Consider the following 20,538-nt stretch of genomic DNA (forward strand, 5'->3'; position numbering starts at 1 on the left):
AGGTGGATTTTTTTGTGCATGAAGCACAAAAGGTTCCACTGGTACGGGCAGAGTATGAGGGGAACTGCATGAAATTGAAGGTTTGTTGAAGGAACTGTGTGTTTCCATAAATTCTGAGGGAGAATTGAGAATAAATGCCAAGTACTGGAGGTCATTCTTCTCCAACCCATTTCTTCCCAGTGTGTGTGCTGCAGAGTGAACTCTGCCCACACCCTGCCTTGTCCTGCTGGCTACCTCAGAGCCCCTGCAGTGACAGCAGCCTTGGAAAGCCACCAGGCACCCAACACATGGGGTGGTGGGAGCCCCCTCCATCCTCTGGCCACATGAGTGTCCTTGTGACAAGACTGAGCTCTGGAAGTCTTTGAAGGATTATTTAACCCCCATGGCTGGTGGGAGAGCCAGTGCTGCTTGTGCTGGGGCTGTTGTTTCTGGTCATGTCTTCATTGAAACATCTGAGCCATGAGGGGATGGAGACCTGGGATTTTGCTGTTCTTCTTTCCCGTGGAATGATCTGGGCAGGATTTCACATGAAGTTGTGCTCCCCGCCAGGGAATTTTTACATTTGCAAAACGATACTGTTTAGTGTATTGGTGCCAAAAAGCACATCTTAAACTTCCTTGTTAAAGAGTGATCCCCCGCTTCAAGCTTCCAACTTGATCTTCTCTTTTTCCAGAGCAGGCTGTGACTTAGTTTCTTTTGGTGTATTTGTGTACTTGGGTGTCCAAGGGTGAGCTCTCATGTCCTCCCTTTGCTTTGTTCAGTAAAATACAGACTTTTATCCCAGCTGTCTCTTCCCATGCCTGCACTAAAATACAGTAATACAAGAGGAACCCTTGGTAAATCAAGTCAACTTGATAAAGCCATTGAATGTCAGAGGAAAGCATCAAGGAGATCCTCTTGCCCTTGAGCACTTCCCTGATTTTTGGCAACATCTCTAAGATATTCCAGCCAGGAAAGGATCATTCTGCAGCCAAGATGTCCAGCTGTGACCAGCAATGCTCTTCAAGAAAATGGAGCCTGCCTGGCTGGAAGCTTGCTCCACCAAGCATGTTTTATGCTTGTGGGATTTGAGTTTACAACATCAACCAGGCAGATTAAGAAACTTTTTTAAGGTCAGCAGGGCCCAGATACCAAGTCACACCCTGCAACAGTTAGTTACAAGGCGTTGTCTTTGAATGCAGTGGGGGTTGTGTTTAAGAAAAATAAAACAAAAGCCAGAGGTCATCTCAGCAGTGGAAATATTACAGTGGAAATGAGAACAGTTGTTGGCTTCACTGAAATTATAATTGTACAACAGAGGATAGAGATTAAAAGGGAAGGTGAGAGAGAAGTGCCTAAATGCAGGTGGAAGATTTAATTACAGTAAGCTCATTGAAACTGTGGGGATGGATATGGTTGTAGTATCCTTAAGGATTTTTCTGGTGTCAAAGGGACACAAGCAATGTAAGCCACAGTTTGTCCTGAGCCATGACTGCCTTTAACGAGTGGCTAAATATACAAACAGTTTATATATATGAAAAATGTTTCAGGGTTTGAAATACAAAGTGCACTTTGGGTAGGTGATTGGAATCAGATTTTTTGGGAGGAAAAGCATGCATCAGGTCTAGAAGGGCACCCACACTCCAACTTGGGTTTGGAGTTAAAATGCTGAGATACTGCTGCTTCTTTCAGTGTAACTACAGCCCTGCTGCCTGTGATGCAGCAGGCAGATGTTCCTTTCTGTCAGTATTGTTGTTTGTTCATATTTATCAATGTATCAGAATTTATTTCAGAGAAAGAAAGTATGTACAGCTTGCCTGAATCTCCCAGGAGTCTCTGGAGCAGCAGGCAGGAGGGAAATAGGCATGTAAACTATTCTTGTCTTTTGGAGCAGCGGTGCTAGTTTTGCTGGATTTAGCAGAATTTTCTTGCTTTGCTTTTTTGGAATGGAGCCAAACTCACAACTGCTGTGTGCTGGTGTTACCCAGCTGTTTATACTGTGGATCAAAATTGCTGTTGTGTTTATCCCGAGCCATCTGGGAAAGAGCATCCTCATTGTGCTCCGCTTCTCCAGTTGGTGATGTTTAAATATACATGCAGCTGATTAATAAATAGAGAATAATGAGAGGGAAAGGCTGAGTCCAAGTCTAATGAAGACCGAGTTGGCCCTCCCAGATTTTAAAGCCACAAGGAATCTCTGGGTGTGCAAACCTCTCTGATACTGGTTGTGGTGGGAAAACTGCAGCATTGCAGATGGGAGGCTTTTAAAAGGAACTGGTGCCTGTGCCCCAGTGAATTCAGACCTGGGGATTTATTCTGCTCCCTGTGTCTTTTCTGTGGTGCTGTCAGATGTGTTTGCTTCACCACAGAATCATAGGCATCTTGCAAGAGCCAAGTCCATATTTAGAATAAAATTTTACTATTAATAATAGAAATAAAATATCTATTAGCTGCACCTATTAATGGAGGGTCAGTTAAATCCAAGGAAATATAACCACCCTCTTCAAAAAGTGAAATCATCCAAGTAGGTCTTCAGGCAAAGACACCTAAATACGAGCCTTGGAGCGCAGTGGTTATCCCAAGATTTTGTTATTGGATCAACACCAGTGCATGAAGTCCAGGGCTGAGAGCTCCTCACAGGAAGCAACTTGCAGGAGAGGCCTGGATGAAGCAATCTCCAGATCCCTATCACCCAGCCCTGCCAGGGCTCCATCGTCACCATCCGCCAGGGGAACGTGTGGTGTTGGGGAGGCTGCTCTGTGACTGGGGCTGGACCTGGAGAACCTGCCCTGGCTGTCTGTCTGTGTACAGCTGGCTGGGGAGGTTTGGCTCCAGCTATTAATATTTTGCTGGTTGACCTGAGATGGTTTGGACAAGGGAGTTTTGTTGCTCCAAGTCACTCCTGGGAGCTTGTCTTGCTTCAGGAGCAGTTTCTATCAAAGCCCAAGCGTTGCCTGTCACCCAGGACTGCCAGCTGAGGCACTGAGGGAAGCACTGTGCTCCAGCTCCTCACACACTGAAAAGGGAGAATTATTTTGTGCATCGTTTATGAAAATTGTCTTTGTAGATAAAAGCAGTGGCTCCACACTGGCTGGAGGTTATACTGAGCTCACTTGATTATCATCCTGAAGTCTCACAGGGCATTAAAACAGACTGGATTTGGCAACCCTTGTTCAGATTTGAGCTCAGACCTGGGATTAGCTCTGCAGTCCTGCTGCTTTGCAAACATATTCTCTTTCAGTTGCAGTTAATATTGAGAGTCACCTCCTGCTTGGAGAAGTGCCTCCCACTTGCTGTGGGGGGTGGCATGCCAAGATCCTGTCCCTGGTATCCTCTGAATCAATTAGGAAAAGTATAAAACGGGTCTCAGGACTTTGTCATTTCAAGCCAGAATAGATCTCCTTTATCTCTACCCCATTCTTCTTTCTGGCAAGATAAACAATGTATGTCTTGTTAATGAAGGGTGTATTAAGGCATGAGTTGAGTTTATTCTGCGTTCAGCCAATATGTGAGGATCCTCTGAGGGCTGGAGAAGGCAGCTTGCTGGCTCTTTGACTTGTTCTCCCACTTCATTGTGTTTCTGTGGGCGACTCCCTCGTGATAAATTAACTATGTTATCTGAAGAGAAGAACTAATCTTGCTGTGGTATTGTTTCAAATGTTCAAGAATATTGGTTCTAATGCTTGATGTATTGACTGCATTGTGCTCTCAGAAATGCTTTTGTTAGTGTATACTTGTTTTGAAATGGGTAATGTTTATCACAGGATGGTGTGGGCTGAAAGATCATCTCGTTTCAACCACTCTGCCACAGGCAGGGACACCTTCCACTATCCTAGATTGCTCCAAGCCCCATCCAGCCTGGCCTTGGACACTTCCAGGGATCCAGGGGCAGCCACAGCTTCTCTGGGCAACCTGTGCCTTGTCACCTTCACAATATCCCTGGCTGGATTTAATACTTGCAGGGCTTTAGCTTTCCAAACCAGACCCCTGTCTGCTCAGACAATTTCTCTCTATTTTTCCCACCCTCTGTAGGGGTCTTTGTGTGTCTGAGTTTGTCCAGGAACTCTTTTTTCATCCTTGCACATCTCCTGACACTTTTGCCTGACTTTCTCTTTGTTGGGATGCATTGCTCCTGAGCTATGAGTAGGAGGTATTATGATATTTCTTTCTTAATTCAACGTATGCGAAGAGTTGAAGCTGAAAGTTTTCCCTTGCAGAACATTTACTTCGCTTAATTTTGCTGTCCTGCTTTGCTGAATAGTTCAGAACACAGCAGCATTGGAACAGCCTTCTCAGCCGGCAGCTCTAATTAGGCAGAGATTTCTTTTATGGTGTTTATTTCTCACCAAGCCATTGATTTAGATAGAAGATACTAAGCTCACATAATTACTTAAAATAAAAGCAGGGCTTTTAGGAGACTGCTCTGAAATTTCCAGATGTGCAAAACGTTGCTTGAATGCCACCTGCTGCAAAACACAAACATTTTGGGACAGTTTGATGTTGAGACATCTCTCAGTCTTATGATGCCAGTGCTAGTGAGAAACAGGAAGAAAGGATCATAAGGTATTAGGGAAAAATATGATTGAAGAGGTTTTTGGAGGACTGGCTTAATATTTTAGGGATGAAGGATGCTTGCAGGTGAGCTCTGTCAAGATATGCTGGCACAGGTGGGAGCTGTCTGCCTCCTTCCCTCAGAAGGTGCTGCAGGTGGGGCAGTTTGGCTATCCTGCCATCTCCTCAGGTGCCTCCCTCCATGGGCAGGCACAGCAGTAAAACACAGGATTCCAGCTGAAGGCAGGGTGCCAGACAGCTGAATGCAGCAGAGGGGCTGAAACACTGCTCCCAGTGCTGCTGCCAGCGTGGTAATTTCCCTTCTCGGGTGGGGTGCATTCCTGTGGGCAGAAATCTTTTATGTTTCCTTGCTCTGAATTGCCAGATTTGTCTGCAGATTGCTGTTCCCAGCCAGTTCCTGGGGTGCTGGTTGCTGAGCCTCCTTGCAGGCACTGCACGTACAAGGTGCTTTGGAAGTGCTTCCCGAGGGAAAGGCTGCTGCAAACACTGTGGCATGGCTTGCACGTCCATGCTGACCTTACCCAGAGACCCCCTGGTTGGAAAGCCAGAGATCTGGGTAATTTAACTCTTGCTCAGAATTTGTCATTAACCTTAGAAACATCCCAGGTGCAATTCTGGCACGTGGGCTGGTGCAGCAGCATGTGGCCACACAGCCCCTGCACTCAGCAGCTCTCCACATTTTCACCTCCTTGCAGAAAGAAACTTCGTTAAAAAAAAAAAAAAACTAAAATTTAATTTTTTTAAAACAAAATGCATCAGGCTCACAGCAATATTGAGCTAGGAGCCTGAGCAGGTCTTCTTGAGCAGGATCTCTGCCAGCTCCTGCCTGTGATCCTGACTGGGCTGTTTTTCTGAGCCAGTTTGTTCCCGCTGTCAGGCTGGGACAAACTTGCATTTTATTCAAAACCGGATGCAAAATCAGGTAAAAAAACAGCTGCTTCTTTTTTAGGTGTTTGAACACTTAGGAATGCCATGTCTCTTTGGGTCACCTTAGACTACTACTGTTCTTTTTGTGCAGGAAGGAGGGCAGTTCCTTTTTGTTCAGTGCTTCTGGTATCTGGACTTGAATCACAGTAGAAATGCAGGGAAGCCTAAACTCGCGGGCTGGAAAAGCAGCAGCTGGATAGTAGGAGTCTGGCTGTGCACAGAGGTGCCTGGGTAAGGAGATGTGATCAGAGCTTCCACCTCTGCCTTCTACAAAAAAAAAAAAAAAAAAAAAAAAAAAAAAAAAAAATCAGAAAAACAACCTTGACCAGGCCAAGTTGTACTCAGAGTCAGACAGGCAGCCCCTGGGATGCTCAGTAGTTTGCAGGAGCATTTAAGGATCTGACAACCTACATGGATGGGAAGGCTATTAAGAAAACATTAATTAGCTCAGGTGGACTTAATCATCTGGTTAAAGGAAACATACATTGCAAAACTTCCACAAAAACATTTTAATTGTTCCTAATTGTTCTTCCAGCCCTCAAAAACCAGTTCCAGATCTCCAGATTTTTTTTGCCACTCTTTTGTCTTTAAATATGCATGTAGTTTAGGTAAGATTGAAATTAGGAATTATTTAGGAACATGTCTGTACAGGGTAGGGAGTATTTGAAGGGAGCAGGATATCTCTAGAGCAGTCAGTTTCCTGAGTGTTGCCTTTTGACCACAAGTTAGAAAAATTTCAGTTAAAGTTATTACTTTATTGTTTTGTCCTTGTTTGTATTGAGTTCCTTTTTTTCCCTCTTCATGAATCCAAGCGTGTGAGGCAGAAACTTGTAATACTTTCATTCAGGATTATTTTTATGCACATCTGTGTAAATATTACTAGCTCATAACTTATTCTGAAGCTGTTCATTTAATCACCAGCGTTTTTTTACGGGGACCTGAGTTAGGAGGGTTTGTCAGATCAGGTGATAGCTAAGGAGCTTATATTGTTCTTAAACGACATAGTTTGAAGTCAGGGCACTTTCCAGTCCTCAAGAGCAAAGATGTGTCTTGGGTACAGCACCAATTCCCATCTCTCCTGCTGTGGAACAGCAGAGGGGGGAGCTGGAGTTATCCCAGACTTTGGGCAAGGAGGCAGAGATGTCTTTGTGCTGAATGTACCCTGCTGCGAATGCTTGGGGCGCCCGTCAGCTCCTTTTGGGCTGGGATGGATCTCACGGGGTGGGGAGGAAATGGGGCAAAGCTCTACCCACATCCTGAGGCAATTCCATGCAATTTTTCTTGAAAATGCAAACGCTTTTTTTTTTTTTTTTTTAAATCCTTTCTCGGCACTGCAAATGAGGGTGGTGGTGTCGGATTTGCACAGACCCCTGTGTCACTCTGCCGGGGCAGGAGGCTGCTCCAGGTGCCGGGGCTGCTGCGTTTTGTTCTCCTGCCAAACTCGACTCACCTTGGGACAGGTGCCCCCTTCTCCCGCAGCCCTCTGGAATGTCGAGAGCATCCGGAGGGGAAGAACCCAAAAGGAAGTGATGAAGGGGACGGGGAGTCATCACCCGCCACGATAAGAGGCAGCAAGGCAGTATTTTCACCAGAGGTCATGTTTGAAGCACACCCATGGTTTTTACGAGCGTGGGAGCGGGCCGGGAACGCCGGGATGATGCTTCTGGTCGAACCTGCTGCCTCTGGGTGCGAGTCGAGGCTGGCGGACCGGGACACGGCACCGCGGGGACCCCGGGCAGCCCCCACAGCACTGCCCCCGCCCTGGCCCCCACAGGCACCCGGGGTGCTCCGAGGACCGCGGCCCCTCGGTAGAACCCTCCTTGTTCCCTCCGCTCTTGGGTTTTCCCTTTATCTGGGGAAAGGTGTGTGGGAGGCGGCGCAGCGGAGCGGTGGGCGGTGATGTCAGGAGTGTGTCAGCGCTGGGAGGCGAGGCTGCCCAAGCAGAGCTGCAGGACGGAGGGACAGACGGACGGCACGGCTCTGCCCTGCCCTGCCCATGCCACCCCTGACACTGCCCGGCGGGGCCGGGAAGCCGGGATCGGGATCGGGATTGGGATCGGGATCGGGGCTGCGGCCAGGTGAGCGCGGGGAAGGAGCCGGGGCTGTGCCGGGATCCCGGCTGGGATCGCTGCTGGAGCACCCACAGGCGCCTGTTGCTCAATGTCCTGACAGACTGCTCGGGTTGTTTCCTTTTGCTTTTTTTTGTAAATGTATTTATTTTCAAAGTTCGGTGCAGAGTTTTGTAAAGAGGCGCTTCTGGTGGCGGTGTGACCGGGCAGGAGGGCTGTGAGACAGACATAAAGATACTTAAACACAGAGGGAAGCTGCCACAGTCGTCTGGAAAATAATTTATTAATTCAAGTAAATTGCGTTTCCACTTGGTTTCACTTTTTCTACAGCAGTTTCTAATAGTCAGTTGTAGTCTTAGGAAAGCTTTAATTAAACAGAGGGAAAGGCTCCTGAAAGAGACGCATTTCCCCTGAAACACAAATGCGCTGGGTTATGTTCCATTATGTTATAAATGTTTCAGATGCATCACAGCGTAATTCGTCGTTTTTTACAAAACTTCGAGTGCTTCTGTAGTGGCAGGTAGCATGGCATGGCAGGTTTTGGCAAAGGCCAGCAGGAATGTTGTGTGTCCTGGGGGTTTCTGGTGTGGCGGCTGCACCCTTGGCAGCTTTGGAAAAACTCCAGTGGGGAAAGGAGGGAGTTGCTGTGATGGCCTGGGTGCCTCGGCTGGATCTCTGGTGTCGGAGGCTGATCTCTCACTGAGCCCTGTCCCTGCCTGCCCAGCTGGAAGGAGGCACCTCTGGTACCTCCATGTGGGCTGCAGCTCTGGAAAGCAGCTAATGTAAACTCCAGCGTGCTGCTGCTCCTGTGCAGCCCATCATGGGTCATGGGGACATCCCTGGGGACACCACGTGGGTCCCAGTGTGCATCCAGGCACCCTGGCACTGCTGGAAAAGGGAGCGGGAGGTGGTGCTACCAAAACCTTTGAGGTTGGGCTGGAAGGATGCAGCCCCCCATAGCTCATCCCCAGGGGCTGGCTGATGCTGCTGCAAAAGGAAAGCGAATTAATTTGAAATCCTGATCCCACGGGTGCAGCTGCCAAGCCCCGACTGACTTTGATTTCTTTTCCCAGCTGGCACTTTGCAGGAAATATGTGGGTTTCTAGCAGGAGGATGTGCTGGGGGTAGCTTCCTCCTGTAGCTGCTGCTGTTCTGTACATGCTGTACCTCTGCTCCAAAATGTCACACTGGATGATGTCTCACACTGTGTCTTCACAAGAGGAGGGTCTTGGTTTTTCCAAGCTGCTGCCATTCCCTGGGCATGTTCTGACTCGGGGAAGTAGACCATAGTTTTCTATACAGTTACTTTGTAAAGAGATTTTTGCATTTAATCAGAGAGAAAATGACTTTAGCTGAGCTGCCAAGATCCCTGGGAACTTCTAGCAGTGAAATTAAATGTGCTATTGATGGAGGCAGATGTTGTCACTGGCAAAATCCTCAATTTGCAACACATTGTCTGTAAGAGTGTGAAATTACTGAGGGGGCATCCTATATTTATGTGCTTCTTTTAATTGATGTTTTGAATGTAGTTATTGCTCAGTCCATGCCATAGCTGAGGATGCACGGGAATTGTAATTTGCTGAAATTATGTCACCTTGGGGTGAGAAGACTGGTGATTTAGTGACTGTGTGCTGCTTCTCTCTCCCAATTCTCCTAGCTATTTCAATGGAAACAGCTGGAAAATCTCTATTTCCGTGAGAAGAAATTTGCTGTGGAAGTACACGATCCCCGCAGGTGAGGCTGGAGGAGGCAGTTCTGTCATCGGGGTTAATCTTGACCCAGAGTGGCGACTCATCATCTCGTGTTAGTGGATGGGGTGAGAGGTGCCTAAGAGCTAACACCCGAGTTCACTCTGGGCTTTGGGACTCATCCTGATTCAGCATTTGGCAGGGCAGACTGGGGCTGTCACAGCTCTGGATGTCCTCTCAGATTTCCTCTGTGTCCATTCAGGGAATTCTTGGAGAAAGGGGGAGGACTATTTGTCATGGCCAAGTCTGCAGCAGTACTGGGTGATGGGATGAAGGAAATAGGAGTTTTTGCATCCCTAAAATAAAGACTGACCCTCGCCTGGTTAAGAGAGAGGCATTGTGGACTTCAGACCTCAAAGACCTGTCTTGAAATTGCATTTCTTTTCACCTCCTCAGAATTTCAGTGTCGAGAAGGACCTTTGGTCAGAGTGGGCTGGTGGTGCAGACCTGGTATGCAAACACTTCCCTGATCAAGTCCATCTGGGTGATGGCAATCAGTCAGCACCAGTTTTACTTGGACAGGAAGCAAAGCAAAGTAAGTTACGAGGCATTTTACTGCAAGCATGGGTTTCAACACCTTTCCTGTATATCCTTCAGCATATGTTTTTTCACTGATGGACTACTCTCCAGAGAAAAACTACAAATTGTTTTTATCAGCTTTTTGAGCGGTCTGTTAGTGGTGGTTTTGTTATTCAATCCATTTTAGCCTGCCTGAAGTTAAGGCCTATGGAAGTGTAATCATGGAAAAGGGAATTCCCATGTCTGGGTGTCTAATCTGCCATTCCTTTTGTCTCCTTTCCTGTGTTTGTTTTGAAATCTGCAGGGATTTTGAGCTGGGAGATGGTTCAGGTTTTGGGGGAGAGGGTAAAGGAATGCCAAATAGCCCTTGTTTGTATACCACAAGCACCTGTGTGATGCTGTTGGTTTAGCCTTAATTTTGTGGGAGATGAGGTGTGAAATGTCATCTTCTGTGATGTGCTCTGACATTTATTAGAGATAACTCAATGAGGCTGGATTTTTTTTTTTTTTTTTGACTCCTTCAGGCAAAAATTCCATCAGCCAGAAGTTTGGATGATATCGCCATGGATCTGACAGAGATGGGAACACCAAAAGTGTCAAAGCTGGTGACTTTAGAGGCCAAGAATCAGCTTATTATGGCCAGCAATGGCAGTTTGATCTCCTCAGGTAATACTGGATGTAGATGTGAAGTAGCCAAGTGTAATGGGGCTTGTGTTTGTTAAAAGGGAAATGAAACTACCAGACAATAAAAATGGCCTTTACCTGGAAATCCTCTGATACAGAGTGTGTTTTCCAGGCTCTCAGGATTCAGAGGTCAGTGAAGAACAAAAGAAGGAGAAAATTATGGAACTAAAGAAGAAAGAGAAACTCCTTCAGGAAAAACTGCTTCAGAAAGTTGAGGAGCTGAAGAAAATCTGCCTGCGAGAAGCGGTGAGAACTGCACCTTACACTGAGTTTGGGCAGGTAGGAGCCCTTTTCTCCCACTGGACCTTACCTGGAGCCCTCTCTGTTCCCCAGGAGCTGACAGGCAAGATGCCCAAGGAATATCCCCTGGGTGCTGGAGAGGAGCCTCCCCAGGTGAGAAGGCGTGTTGGCACGGCGTTCAAGCTGGATGACAACCTGCTCCCCAGTGAGGAGGTGAGCATGGCAGCTTGTTGGCACAGCAGGGCTGGGGTGGCCAGACCAGTGGCCACAGCCACTTGTAGATAATCCAGCTCTTCCCTGGGTGTTTTAAGAGTAGGCACCTGGGACAGTTGCCTGTGTGGAGTGATAAATTTTGGTGGGTTCTGCAAATTCACTGGACCTGAACACCTGATCTGGCCATGGCTGTTTGAATTTTAATGGATATTTTCCTGCTAATTAGAGAAGATCAGGTGCATAAAGACATTTGGCAGCCCATGGCTCTGAGTTTTTCTGGGGAATTGACTTGTGTTGTGTTGGGATGGTGATTGAACCCAGAAGGTGGCAGGGGTGTGCACTATCCCCCTTGCCAAATCATCTGTCTGTGAGCGTAGTTGTGTGACAGGTGACAGGAGGAGGAGTTTCAGCTGTGGCTTAATGAAGGTTCCACCTGAGTAAAACCTCCCTGCATTGCTCAAGAAGCTAAAATGAACTTTGCTGGCAGAGACTGACTTGAGTGATATGGTAATTCAGATGTTTGCAGTTTCTGGACACACTCCATTCCCCCTCATTCCTTGTGAGATTTGTTAACAAGCTGTATCATCCAAGTAAGGAGGTGTTGGGCACGTGGCATCTGTCTTTTCACCAGAAACTCACTGCCCTGCCTCACAGGGCTGGTGTGCTCCTTGTCTGCAGCAAAGTGATTTTGTGGACTGCTTAAATGCTATTAAACCAAAATCCTGCTGACCAGAGTTAATAAGGTGTTTCTTAGCACTTCTGCAGTGCCTTTCATCTGAGCTTCTCAAAGTAGTTTACAAACAATTAATTAAAGCCTGAAACTCCCTCTTACGTAGGTATGGTGATACCAATTTCCATTTTTATTTTCTCTGAAGTAGGGAGAGATTTTGAACAGATGCTTTCATGGTTGGACTCACAGCAGGGGTTTTAGCAGCCTAAACCTCAATTTAAAAGCCTGTGTTATGTCACCTGGGCTTCAGAACTTTGGACCTTGCCCAAGAGATCTCAAAATTTTGCCCTAGTCAGAAATAAGATCTAAGACTTTCATATGCTGAGATTGTCTTCTGTATAAACTTTGGCATTTCTGTATTTTGTGCTCAAGATTCCACTTTATCACCACAAAAACAGATCTTGTTTTTAATGACTTTCATTAATAATTTCTCTCTGGAGTACAAGCAAATAACTTATCTCACGAATTTGCAGGATCCTACTTTGCAGGACTTGGAGAGCAATTTTATCATACACCAAAAGCTGGTGGAAGCCGCAAAGAAACTTGCTAGCGAGCCAGACCTCTGCAAAAACGTGAAGAAGAAAAGAAAGCAGGAGTATGTTGATGCTGTAAAAAAGCTGCAAGAGATAGAAAACTCCATAAATGAATATAGAATAAAGTGTGGCAAAAAACCAACCCAGAAATCAACTCTGGCTCTACCAGGTGAGAGAATTCCCCACATTCTGATGCAAACAGGAGGGAAAAAGAGCAGTTTTGTTTACATCTTCTCTATATGGTTTTTTATCTTCTCCAAGGCAGTTAAATAAGATAAAAAAGATGAAACTGCTGTATCTGATGCTCAGTGCACTGCTGTAGGCTGGGGGCAGAGTAGGCCACGGTTTTAGGAGCAAGCACAGACATGTTCCAGCACCAGATGTGGGCTGAAGATGCTGTGCACAAAAAGGCTGGCAGCAACACCTTGGACAAAGCTTTTCTGATGCCTGGATTCTTGGTGTGTTGAGTGCAGTTGTACATCTGAGATGCCATATGCAGCATCTCTCCCCCATCCCTCCTGTGGGTTGCTTCAGTTCCAGCAGAAATAGAGCAGGCAGGTTTTTCTGCAGGATTGAGGAAATAAGGATGAAAGACATTGCTTCTTGATTCAAAATTCCTGTTTTCCAGGAAGTCGTATAAGTGAAGTTCAGGAGTTTATGAATGCAGTTAGTAGCAAACAGATTTTTGACTAAGTCCATTTGCCACCAATGAGCAGATACTCTTGGCCCCTCTGTTCTGAGTGTGATTCTCCTCAGGGAAGTGAGATTCTTGCTCTTTTGTAGGATAATATGTGTACGCCTGTTAGTATCCAAGCCAATTGAAGGCGTTTTGGATCCTTACCCCTGACACACCACAGCATCACTGGGATATCCATCATCACAGAGTGATTATTCTGAAAGGCTGATGATTGGTATTTAATGTGGCCCAGCTTGTTCCTGATTGACAGAGGGGAGGGAAACATCTGTTTTTCCAGTCTCTTGCTCACCAGTCTGGATACTGATGGTGGAAAGTCCTGTATTACCTGGGGCACCTGGTGTGTGTGGTAATGACCAGGAGGGCTGGTGAGTAGAGAGACCCCTCCATCCATCCATCCATCCATCCATCCATCCATCCATGCTGTTGTTAGTTGCTGGCAGTTTCTTACCCTGTTGTCCAAGCCAGCAATAAACAGCTGCTTTCCCTTCCAGTCCCAGGCTCTCACCCTGCAGTGTGTATTTGCTTATCAGTAATTGATTTTATGTGTAACCTCTCCAGGTCTGGGTTTCAGGAGTGATGAGCAGTGATGAGTCACTTGTCTGTGAATTGGGGAATGACTTGTTGGAAGTAGTATGTTAAATATTCCCATTGATTTACTGAATCAAACCATAGCAGTTTCCATCCCAGCCCCAAAGGATAGGAGGTGAAGGACATACTGGACTGCTTTCTGTGTTCCACTTTCCTTTCATCCCACTCTAGCCCAGAGTTCCTTCCACCTTTGCAGGGAATTACACAGACCTGGGATTTAAATTCAGATATGTGACCATATCTGAATATGTCAGCATTGCACACACACACATCCCTTCCCCTGAATCCAGCACTGTAGCTTTAGGCTGGCTTTTTTCTTTTCCTCAGCAGGCTTTGTTCCCCTCCACACTGGGCCCGGTTCCACGTTTTACCACCCCGTGGTCAAATCCACATGAATCAGCTTCCCTGGAGCTTTTTCCCAGTGTCAGGTTACAAGCAGAGCTGCAGCCCATCCTCGGTGGTCTGACAAGTCCCCCTAGGGCAGGGGCCAGTCCTGATTTTTGCTGTTCTTGAACAGCTGCTCTGTTTAGTACATTCTTGTAACCAGACCTTTCCTGGCAGCAAATTGTGACAGCAGGAGCAGCGTACATCGCACATGCTCATGGTGGCTGAGGGCACAAGCAGGTGTCTTACACGAAGTGGCTGCCACTGTCATTTTTTGTTGCTTCCTTTTTCTCATGCTTGAACATTCATGGTGATTTTTCACCCCACCAGTGCCATATCTTGCCAGAAACAGCCTAGGGATTGAGCTGGCCATGGGTTAATTATCTCTAGTTCAGCCTCATTTCTCTGCTGGTCTGCTCCAAACATGAGTGAGGACAGGCTGTTTCTCAGTGAGGGATAGTGTGTAGCATCAAGGTGGGACAGATATAGTGAAGTGCTGGGAATAAATAACAAAATGTAAAAAGAAACGAAAAATTAGTATGCCCATACAACAGTTCCTGTTTTCTGTGTTGGAATTTGCAGTACCTTAATGGAAATCAGTGGAATTATTCTGGATTGATCTTAATTTAATTGAAAAAGGATCTGTATGCTGATGAAACATTCGAAAGTGGATGCCAAATTTTAAAAGGCTTTTTGTACCTACCTGGTGGGGTTTCAGGTGTACCTAGAGGAGATTAGCTGCTAACAGCCAAGATCTACATGTCTGTGTAGGCTCCTGACTCCTACTGAAGCACCAAAACACCCTGTGAGATCTGTTGGAAGTGGGGTGGAAAACACCTTTGTAAATCTTGGCTTGATTCCTGCTTCAGATTAAAAAGAAAAAAAAAAACAAAACTCCTTTGATAATTACCTGGGTTGCTTTCTGAACTGCAGTGAACACACAGAGTGGTGATGTACCAGGACTGTCTTCAGGCTGTGGGGGCTAAAGAATATGGATTGCAGTGTTACAAAGTATCAGCTGGCTCTGAAACTCTAGAAAATAAACTGTATTAAGATATTTGTAAGTAGATGTTGGCTCTTTAATGCTTAAAGTGTTTGTTTTTATTCACAGATGATATAATTCCATCTGAGAGCAGCTCCCTGTCAGACACAACCACCTATGATGATGGTATGATGCTTATTTTTTTTTCCTCAATAAGTTTGTCCATTCAAAGATATTTCTTTGACTTTATGTCCTTTAGTGTGTCCCATCTCTGGAAGTGTTTAAGGCCAGGCTGGACAGGGCTTTGAGCAAAAACCTTTTAGAGGAAGTTGGAATTAGATGAGCTTTCAGGTCCCTTCCAATACATGTCATTCTATGATTATGTAATTTTGGTGGCTTTTGATGATACATTATAGCAGAGGAAAAAATAGCTACTCAGGCATGTCTTTCCTCTTAATGGGTTAGTTATTGAAAGTTTCTGCTCTGTGAACTGACTTGAGTCATCTTTAGGGAAGGCAGTTGGTTTTAACATGGCCAACCTGCAAGCTGAGGACACTGTGGGTGTCAAACATGTTGTCCATAGGGCCTGGCCTAGAACTGAAGGATTTACAAATTGGGAGATTTAGTCCAGCCTTTCTGATCTCACAGCTACCATAAAACTTACTGAGAAGTGGAATAGTCATAGGTACTAATGCTCTATTTAAGTTTATCTGTTCCCTAGGAGCTTGCATCTTGCATAGGCTGGTGTTTGCTCAGCTTACTCATTTCACACACACACCCACAGACACACTCACACCCTGTTCCACAAGGTGGAAAGGACTTGGCCTGCCTCTCCCTTAAACTGGATAATTGTCATTTGGGGACAAACATTATGTAAATTATTGCTCACTTTTCAGTTCAGGCCTGATTCTGATCTCACTTTTTCCCAGTTTTAGACTTGTACAAACCAGGTGGTGCTATAAAATGGATTTACACCTGATTCCTGCTTGTACAAGTAGAAGTGGAGCCAGGCTTGTGAACATGTTCTCTGTGATGCTCATCCTGCATTTTTATGTATTATTTGGAGTTTCCTGTTGGCTCTGTCGGGACCTGGTTGTGCCCTAAGCAAAGTGAGAACAAGGATCAAACCAGCATCTTCCCAATTGCCTTCAGCCAAATGTGTCTGTCAGTTGTCTTTGCTTATTCAGTCACTTTTGAAGTCAGTCCCTTTTAGGTTGTGCTTCAAAACCAATTCTTAAAATGTCACTTTCAAGAGCTGGAAGGTGAGGGACATGAACTGGCCTTTGCAGAGGCTGAGCTTGCCTGCTTGACTCTGGAAAGAATTGCTCTGCAAACAGATGTGTTCCCAGGAAGCTCCATTCTGCGATCTGGCACAGCCCCAAACTGGGTGTAGTCTCCATAGGAGTCGGTGCTGCTGGGATCTGTAGGAGCCTCCACAATGTCCTGTTGGTGTGGAGAGAGCTCAGTGCAGGCAGGAAATCTTTTCTAGATCCACAGCTCCTGTCATTGTCTCTATACTGCAAAGTGCTTCTCCTAAGGGGCCACAGATTTGCACCCAGTGCAAAAATATAATGGATTTTGCTCTAACAAAATGCATATTCCTTTCCAACAGTCAGTGAATCACTTCCTGCAACAGCACAGAGACCCAGCTCTGCACAGCTTTCTCCAAGACTTCCTCCACCAAAGTCTCTTGGGGTGGAGAGAATTCATCTCAGGAAGTCATCCATAAACGAGCAGCTCTTGGAAAGCAGAAACTCCAGGTAGGCACATCTCACTGCAGCTGAACTCTCCACCTGCTGGCATGAGCTCCATCCTGCCCCTGCTGAGCATTCCAGCAGAGCCACTGCCCCGTGCTCTTCTGGCCTTACAGGATTTGGTGATGGGAGCTGAATTTCCTGGTTAGGAACAATAGTGTGGATAAGTAGTTGACACAGTATCTCAAACCAAAGAGTAGTGTTGTTTTTGTGAAGAGGTTTGAGATGGGTGAGGAATTTAATAGCAAGAGCTGTGTTTAAGGAGTTGCTCATGCCTACCACTGCTGTCATTCTTTGTGTCAGTTTCTGGGATTTTTCAGTGTTAATTTAACAACTTGTCATTTTCCTGATGACTGTGCTTTAGTGGATTCAGGCAGCACCAAACCCTACCCATTCCTCCCAATGGTGTCAGTATTTCATCAGGTACATTGTCAAAGCTGACATAATTCACGTAGGGCCTGATGGAGAATTCTTTGTTTACAAGCAGAGTTACTGGGATCAGGCCAGCTTTCATCATTAGTGTGTGTATCTATGGGATTTGGGCTCTTTATGAGTTAAAACAGCTCCATGGAGCACATCAATAGCAGTAGGCTTGCAGGTGATTGTATGACATTCGTGATCATGTCAGATCTGGTGCTACCAGTTGTTCCCAGTGTAGGGATTCCCACTGATCCTGAGATTTCTTGGCCTGTCTTGTGTGAGCAGGCTGTTAAAGACGCACTTAAGAACATTTTAAGAGTTTTGACCAATGCCATGTCTTTGCTTTTTCTTCATCTGTCCCTCAAGATAAGCAGAACACTCCTCCACATGAAGTTCAGAAGTCAAATTATAGCCATATGTTCCCATTCAGCTGTGATGTGCTTAATTTGAAAACTGAATTTATTTGCTTTTCTGCTCCCTGTTGTGTCTCCCCTCGATGGTTCTGTCCTTTGGCAGCAGCTTGTCCTGCTGATCATCTTGTGAAGACCTCCCTTGAACCGCACGAAGGGGTTGAATTTTCCCTTCTGTTTAACAACTCTGCTTTTCACACATCCAGTTACGTTCGTTCTGCCCTTTCTTCTGTTTCTCCAAGACTTCAGGTGCCCATACTCAGTGTGCTGTGCCTTGTGTGATGTATAACCTCACAGGGTTTGTCTGCTTTGCTGCAGGGAGGTGCTTTCAACACACAGCAGCCCTTTCCGGACGCTGGAGCGGCCGGCGCAGCCCCACGGCAGGAGGAGCATGCCCACCACCCCAGTGCTCACTCGCAATGCCTACAGCAGCAGCCACCTGCAGTAAGGGACCCCTGCTTTACTGCCATGCCCAGCTGGGGAAGCATGAGAATCAAAGAAAATGGTGTTAAGAGGACAAAGGGTCGTTTGTTGCGTGGTTTTCCCACAGCAGGGTCAGGCTCTCAAAATGTTGGCTGGAGCTGTTACAATCGGCAGCCAGCTGTAATATGAGCTCACCTGTACTGCTGACAGCTGACAATGCATGCTGGAGCAGGAGAGATGCTAAGAATCTTAAAATGTTATCAAGAGCTGAAGGGTGGGTAGGTTGGTTGGTTGGGGTTGTGCAGCCTTGAGAGACACATCCAAAGGAAGCCCAGCTTTCCGTGTTCTGTTCCAAGCTCATTACTTGTGTAGGCTTTACCTTTCTAAAAAGATGAGGTAGCCCTCCTGTAAATCATTACCAAATGTGTGTTCTTGACCTTAGCTCTGTGTGTCCCTGTCACAGATTAACCTTGCTCACCCTGACAGATTATTTTAAGGCAGATCTCCTACTGTCGCAGCCAGTACAAAATTCAGCCAAACTGAGTTCTGTGCATTGCAGATACTCTGTGTGGAAAGATAAGGCAGGATTTGTGTTGTGTTTGGATTGGGTAGGCAGCTGACTTGTCCTGTATGTGCTCTCCGCAGCGCTGTGAGTGTTTGTGTGAGACTGCCTTTAAGCAGCCAACATCTGTGTTGTTCCAGGCCAGATGTTTCCCCACACCACTGCCGGCAGCGCAGCGGAAGCCTGGAATCCCAGACCCACCTGCTGTCTGAGGCTCCTGCTGAAAAGACTGCCTTCTCCCTCTCCAAGTCCCAACGGAGCAGCAGCACGGAGATCCTGGACGACGGATCATCCTACACCAGCCAGTCAAGCACAGAGTATTACTGCGTGACACCCACTCCCAATCCATATTACACCACTCAGACTCTCGACAACAGGACCAGGGGTCGAAGACGGTCGAAGAAACACAATATTTCTGCTGCAAATTCAGGAAGCATGCCAAACTTGGCCCATAAGGACGTCCGCAGTGGTGTCTTCCACAAAACTCAGGAGCAGCCTTCCTCTAATTACTATATTTCTGGATACTCGCCGTACACCGAGCCTGACGTTTATTACAATGGAGGATACGTTTATGAGAGTGACACGGAGGGGCAGTACAGTGTCAATCCCTCCTACCGCTCGTCGGCACATTACGGATACGAGCGCTACCGGGAATTCCGGTCCTACCACGAGGACGAGGTGGACAGAGTTCCACACAACCCCTACGCCACCCTGAGGCTCCCGAGGAAGCAAGTTGCTAAAACGGAGCACATAACCAAAAACATTCACAAGGCCTTAGTAGCAGAGCATCTCCGTGGCTGGTACCAGCGTGCCTCCAGCCAGAAGGAGCAGGGTCACAGCCTGCAGGCAGGCTTTGAGTCAGACAGAGGATCTCAGAGGAGTTTGGGCTTTGCTGCTCTGCAGACGCCGTGCTCACCGAGCAGCCGGGTGTCGTCGTTCTCTTCAGGTAATGTCTGATTTCATCCGTGCTGAGTGTTTTTGTAAGTCCCTGCTGTGCTTTCAGCTCTGTCCCCTGTCACTGCTTCAGTGAAGTCAGCAGAGTGGAAGCCAGGCCAGAGCTCTGTCCTGAAAGGTGGATGGGAAACCAAGTAGGATCTTGTTCCATTCTTGGAAGGAAAGTCTTGCTTGTTATCTGCTCCTCAGGGTAGAACAGTCTTTTTGCCCTTCGTGTAAGCACACTAACCCAGAGAAGGACAAAGAACATTTGTCAGGTGTATTAGCAAACAGAAGCAGTGTACAAAGCTTCATGCCATGTAAATGCAGTGGCTGTGATGGCTTCCAAAATATAGTCCAGCGAGCATTACTGAATGTGTCAGAAAGCACTTTAAAAGCTCCAGAATACCACCTGTGCAGTGCTTGCCTTCCCTACAGGGCTTGTAAGTCATATTTTGTGTTTGTGTTATCTGCCTGTGTCCTGCAAAACCCCATAGACATCACTGATAAAAATTGTCTTGTTTGCCTCAGCTGATTTAGCTGAAGAAAAGTCTAATTTGTTGCAATCCTTTTTTTTAATTCCAGCATCTTCTACAAACACTGCTGGGAACTGGAGAAACCCCCTTGCACTGGGACTTTCAGACTACGATACCTTATCTCATTCCTCCTACGCCAGCTGTTATGGGAATGTTTATGGCAACCTTCCTTTGCAGAGCAGGTGAGTAGAATATATGAACATTTTCTGTCCCTGCTTGTGGGGGCTCTCCCAAGGGCTGCAGGGAGCCCAGAGTCTGCTTGATCCTTGCAGGAAATCCTGCAGCTCTTGCTGCTTCTGCGAGGCATTTTTGATGTGTTCTCTCCCCCCCCCCCCGTAGAACGCTTGGCTGTGAGGACAGAAAGCTCCTGCCCTGGGGAATGACTCTGCCCCCACAAATGCCATCACATTTAAATACACTTATGCTCAGTGTAATAAGTACCCCACGTGTGCCTCCTGCTTTGTGGGTTGCAGTTTGTGCTTGCTGCCAGACCGACTTGTGTGAAAATACTGCATTTTTAATTCTGTTTGTTTTAAAATAAATGAAAGTGTAAGGGAATACATAAAAGCTGCTGCTACATCCTATTTTTTTTTTCTAAACTACATGCCATGGGCTGTTTTACTGAAGTGATTTAA

General features: G+C 46.5%; 1 protein-coding gene across 1 annotated transcript in view; it reads left to right on the forward strand.

Moving 5' to 3' along the window:
- FRMD4B (FERM domain containing 4B) overlaps positions 1-20,538 on the forward strand; it is a 76,338-nt gene that overhangs the window by 55,172 nt on the left and 628 nt on the right. The window contains exons 12-22 of the mRNA XM_062500700.1: positions 9,205-9,281; positions 9,692-9,830; positions 10,339-10,480; positions 10,611-10,744; positions 10,832-10,951; positions 12,155-12,383; positions 14,995-15,051; positions 16,478-16,625; positions 17,768-17,893; positions 18,575-19,380; positions 19,953-20,085. Coding sequence (XP_062356684.1) covers positions 9,205-9,281; positions 9,692-9,830; positions 10,339-10,480; positions 10,611-10,744; positions 10,832-10,951; positions 12,155-12,383; positions 14,995-15,051; positions 16,478-16,625; positions 17,768-17,893; positions 18,575-19,380; positions 19,953-20,085 — 2,111 coding nt within the window. The remainder of the gene's footprint in view (positions 1-9,204; positions 9,282-9,691; positions 9,831-10,338; positions 10,481-10,610; positions 10,745-10,831; positions 10,952-12,154; positions 12,384-14,994; positions 15,052-16,477; positions 16,626-17,767; positions 17,894-18,574; positions 19,381-19,952; positions 20,086-20,538) is intronic.

The sequence above is a fragment of the Cinclus cinclus genome, chromosome 12, assembly GCF_963662255.1.
Source record: "Cinclus cinclus chromosome 12, bCinCin1.1, whole genome shotgun sequence".
Classification (NCBI taxonomy): domain Eukaryota; kingdom Metazoa; phylum Chordata; class Aves; order Passeriformes; family Cinclidae; genus Cinclus; species Cinclus cinclus.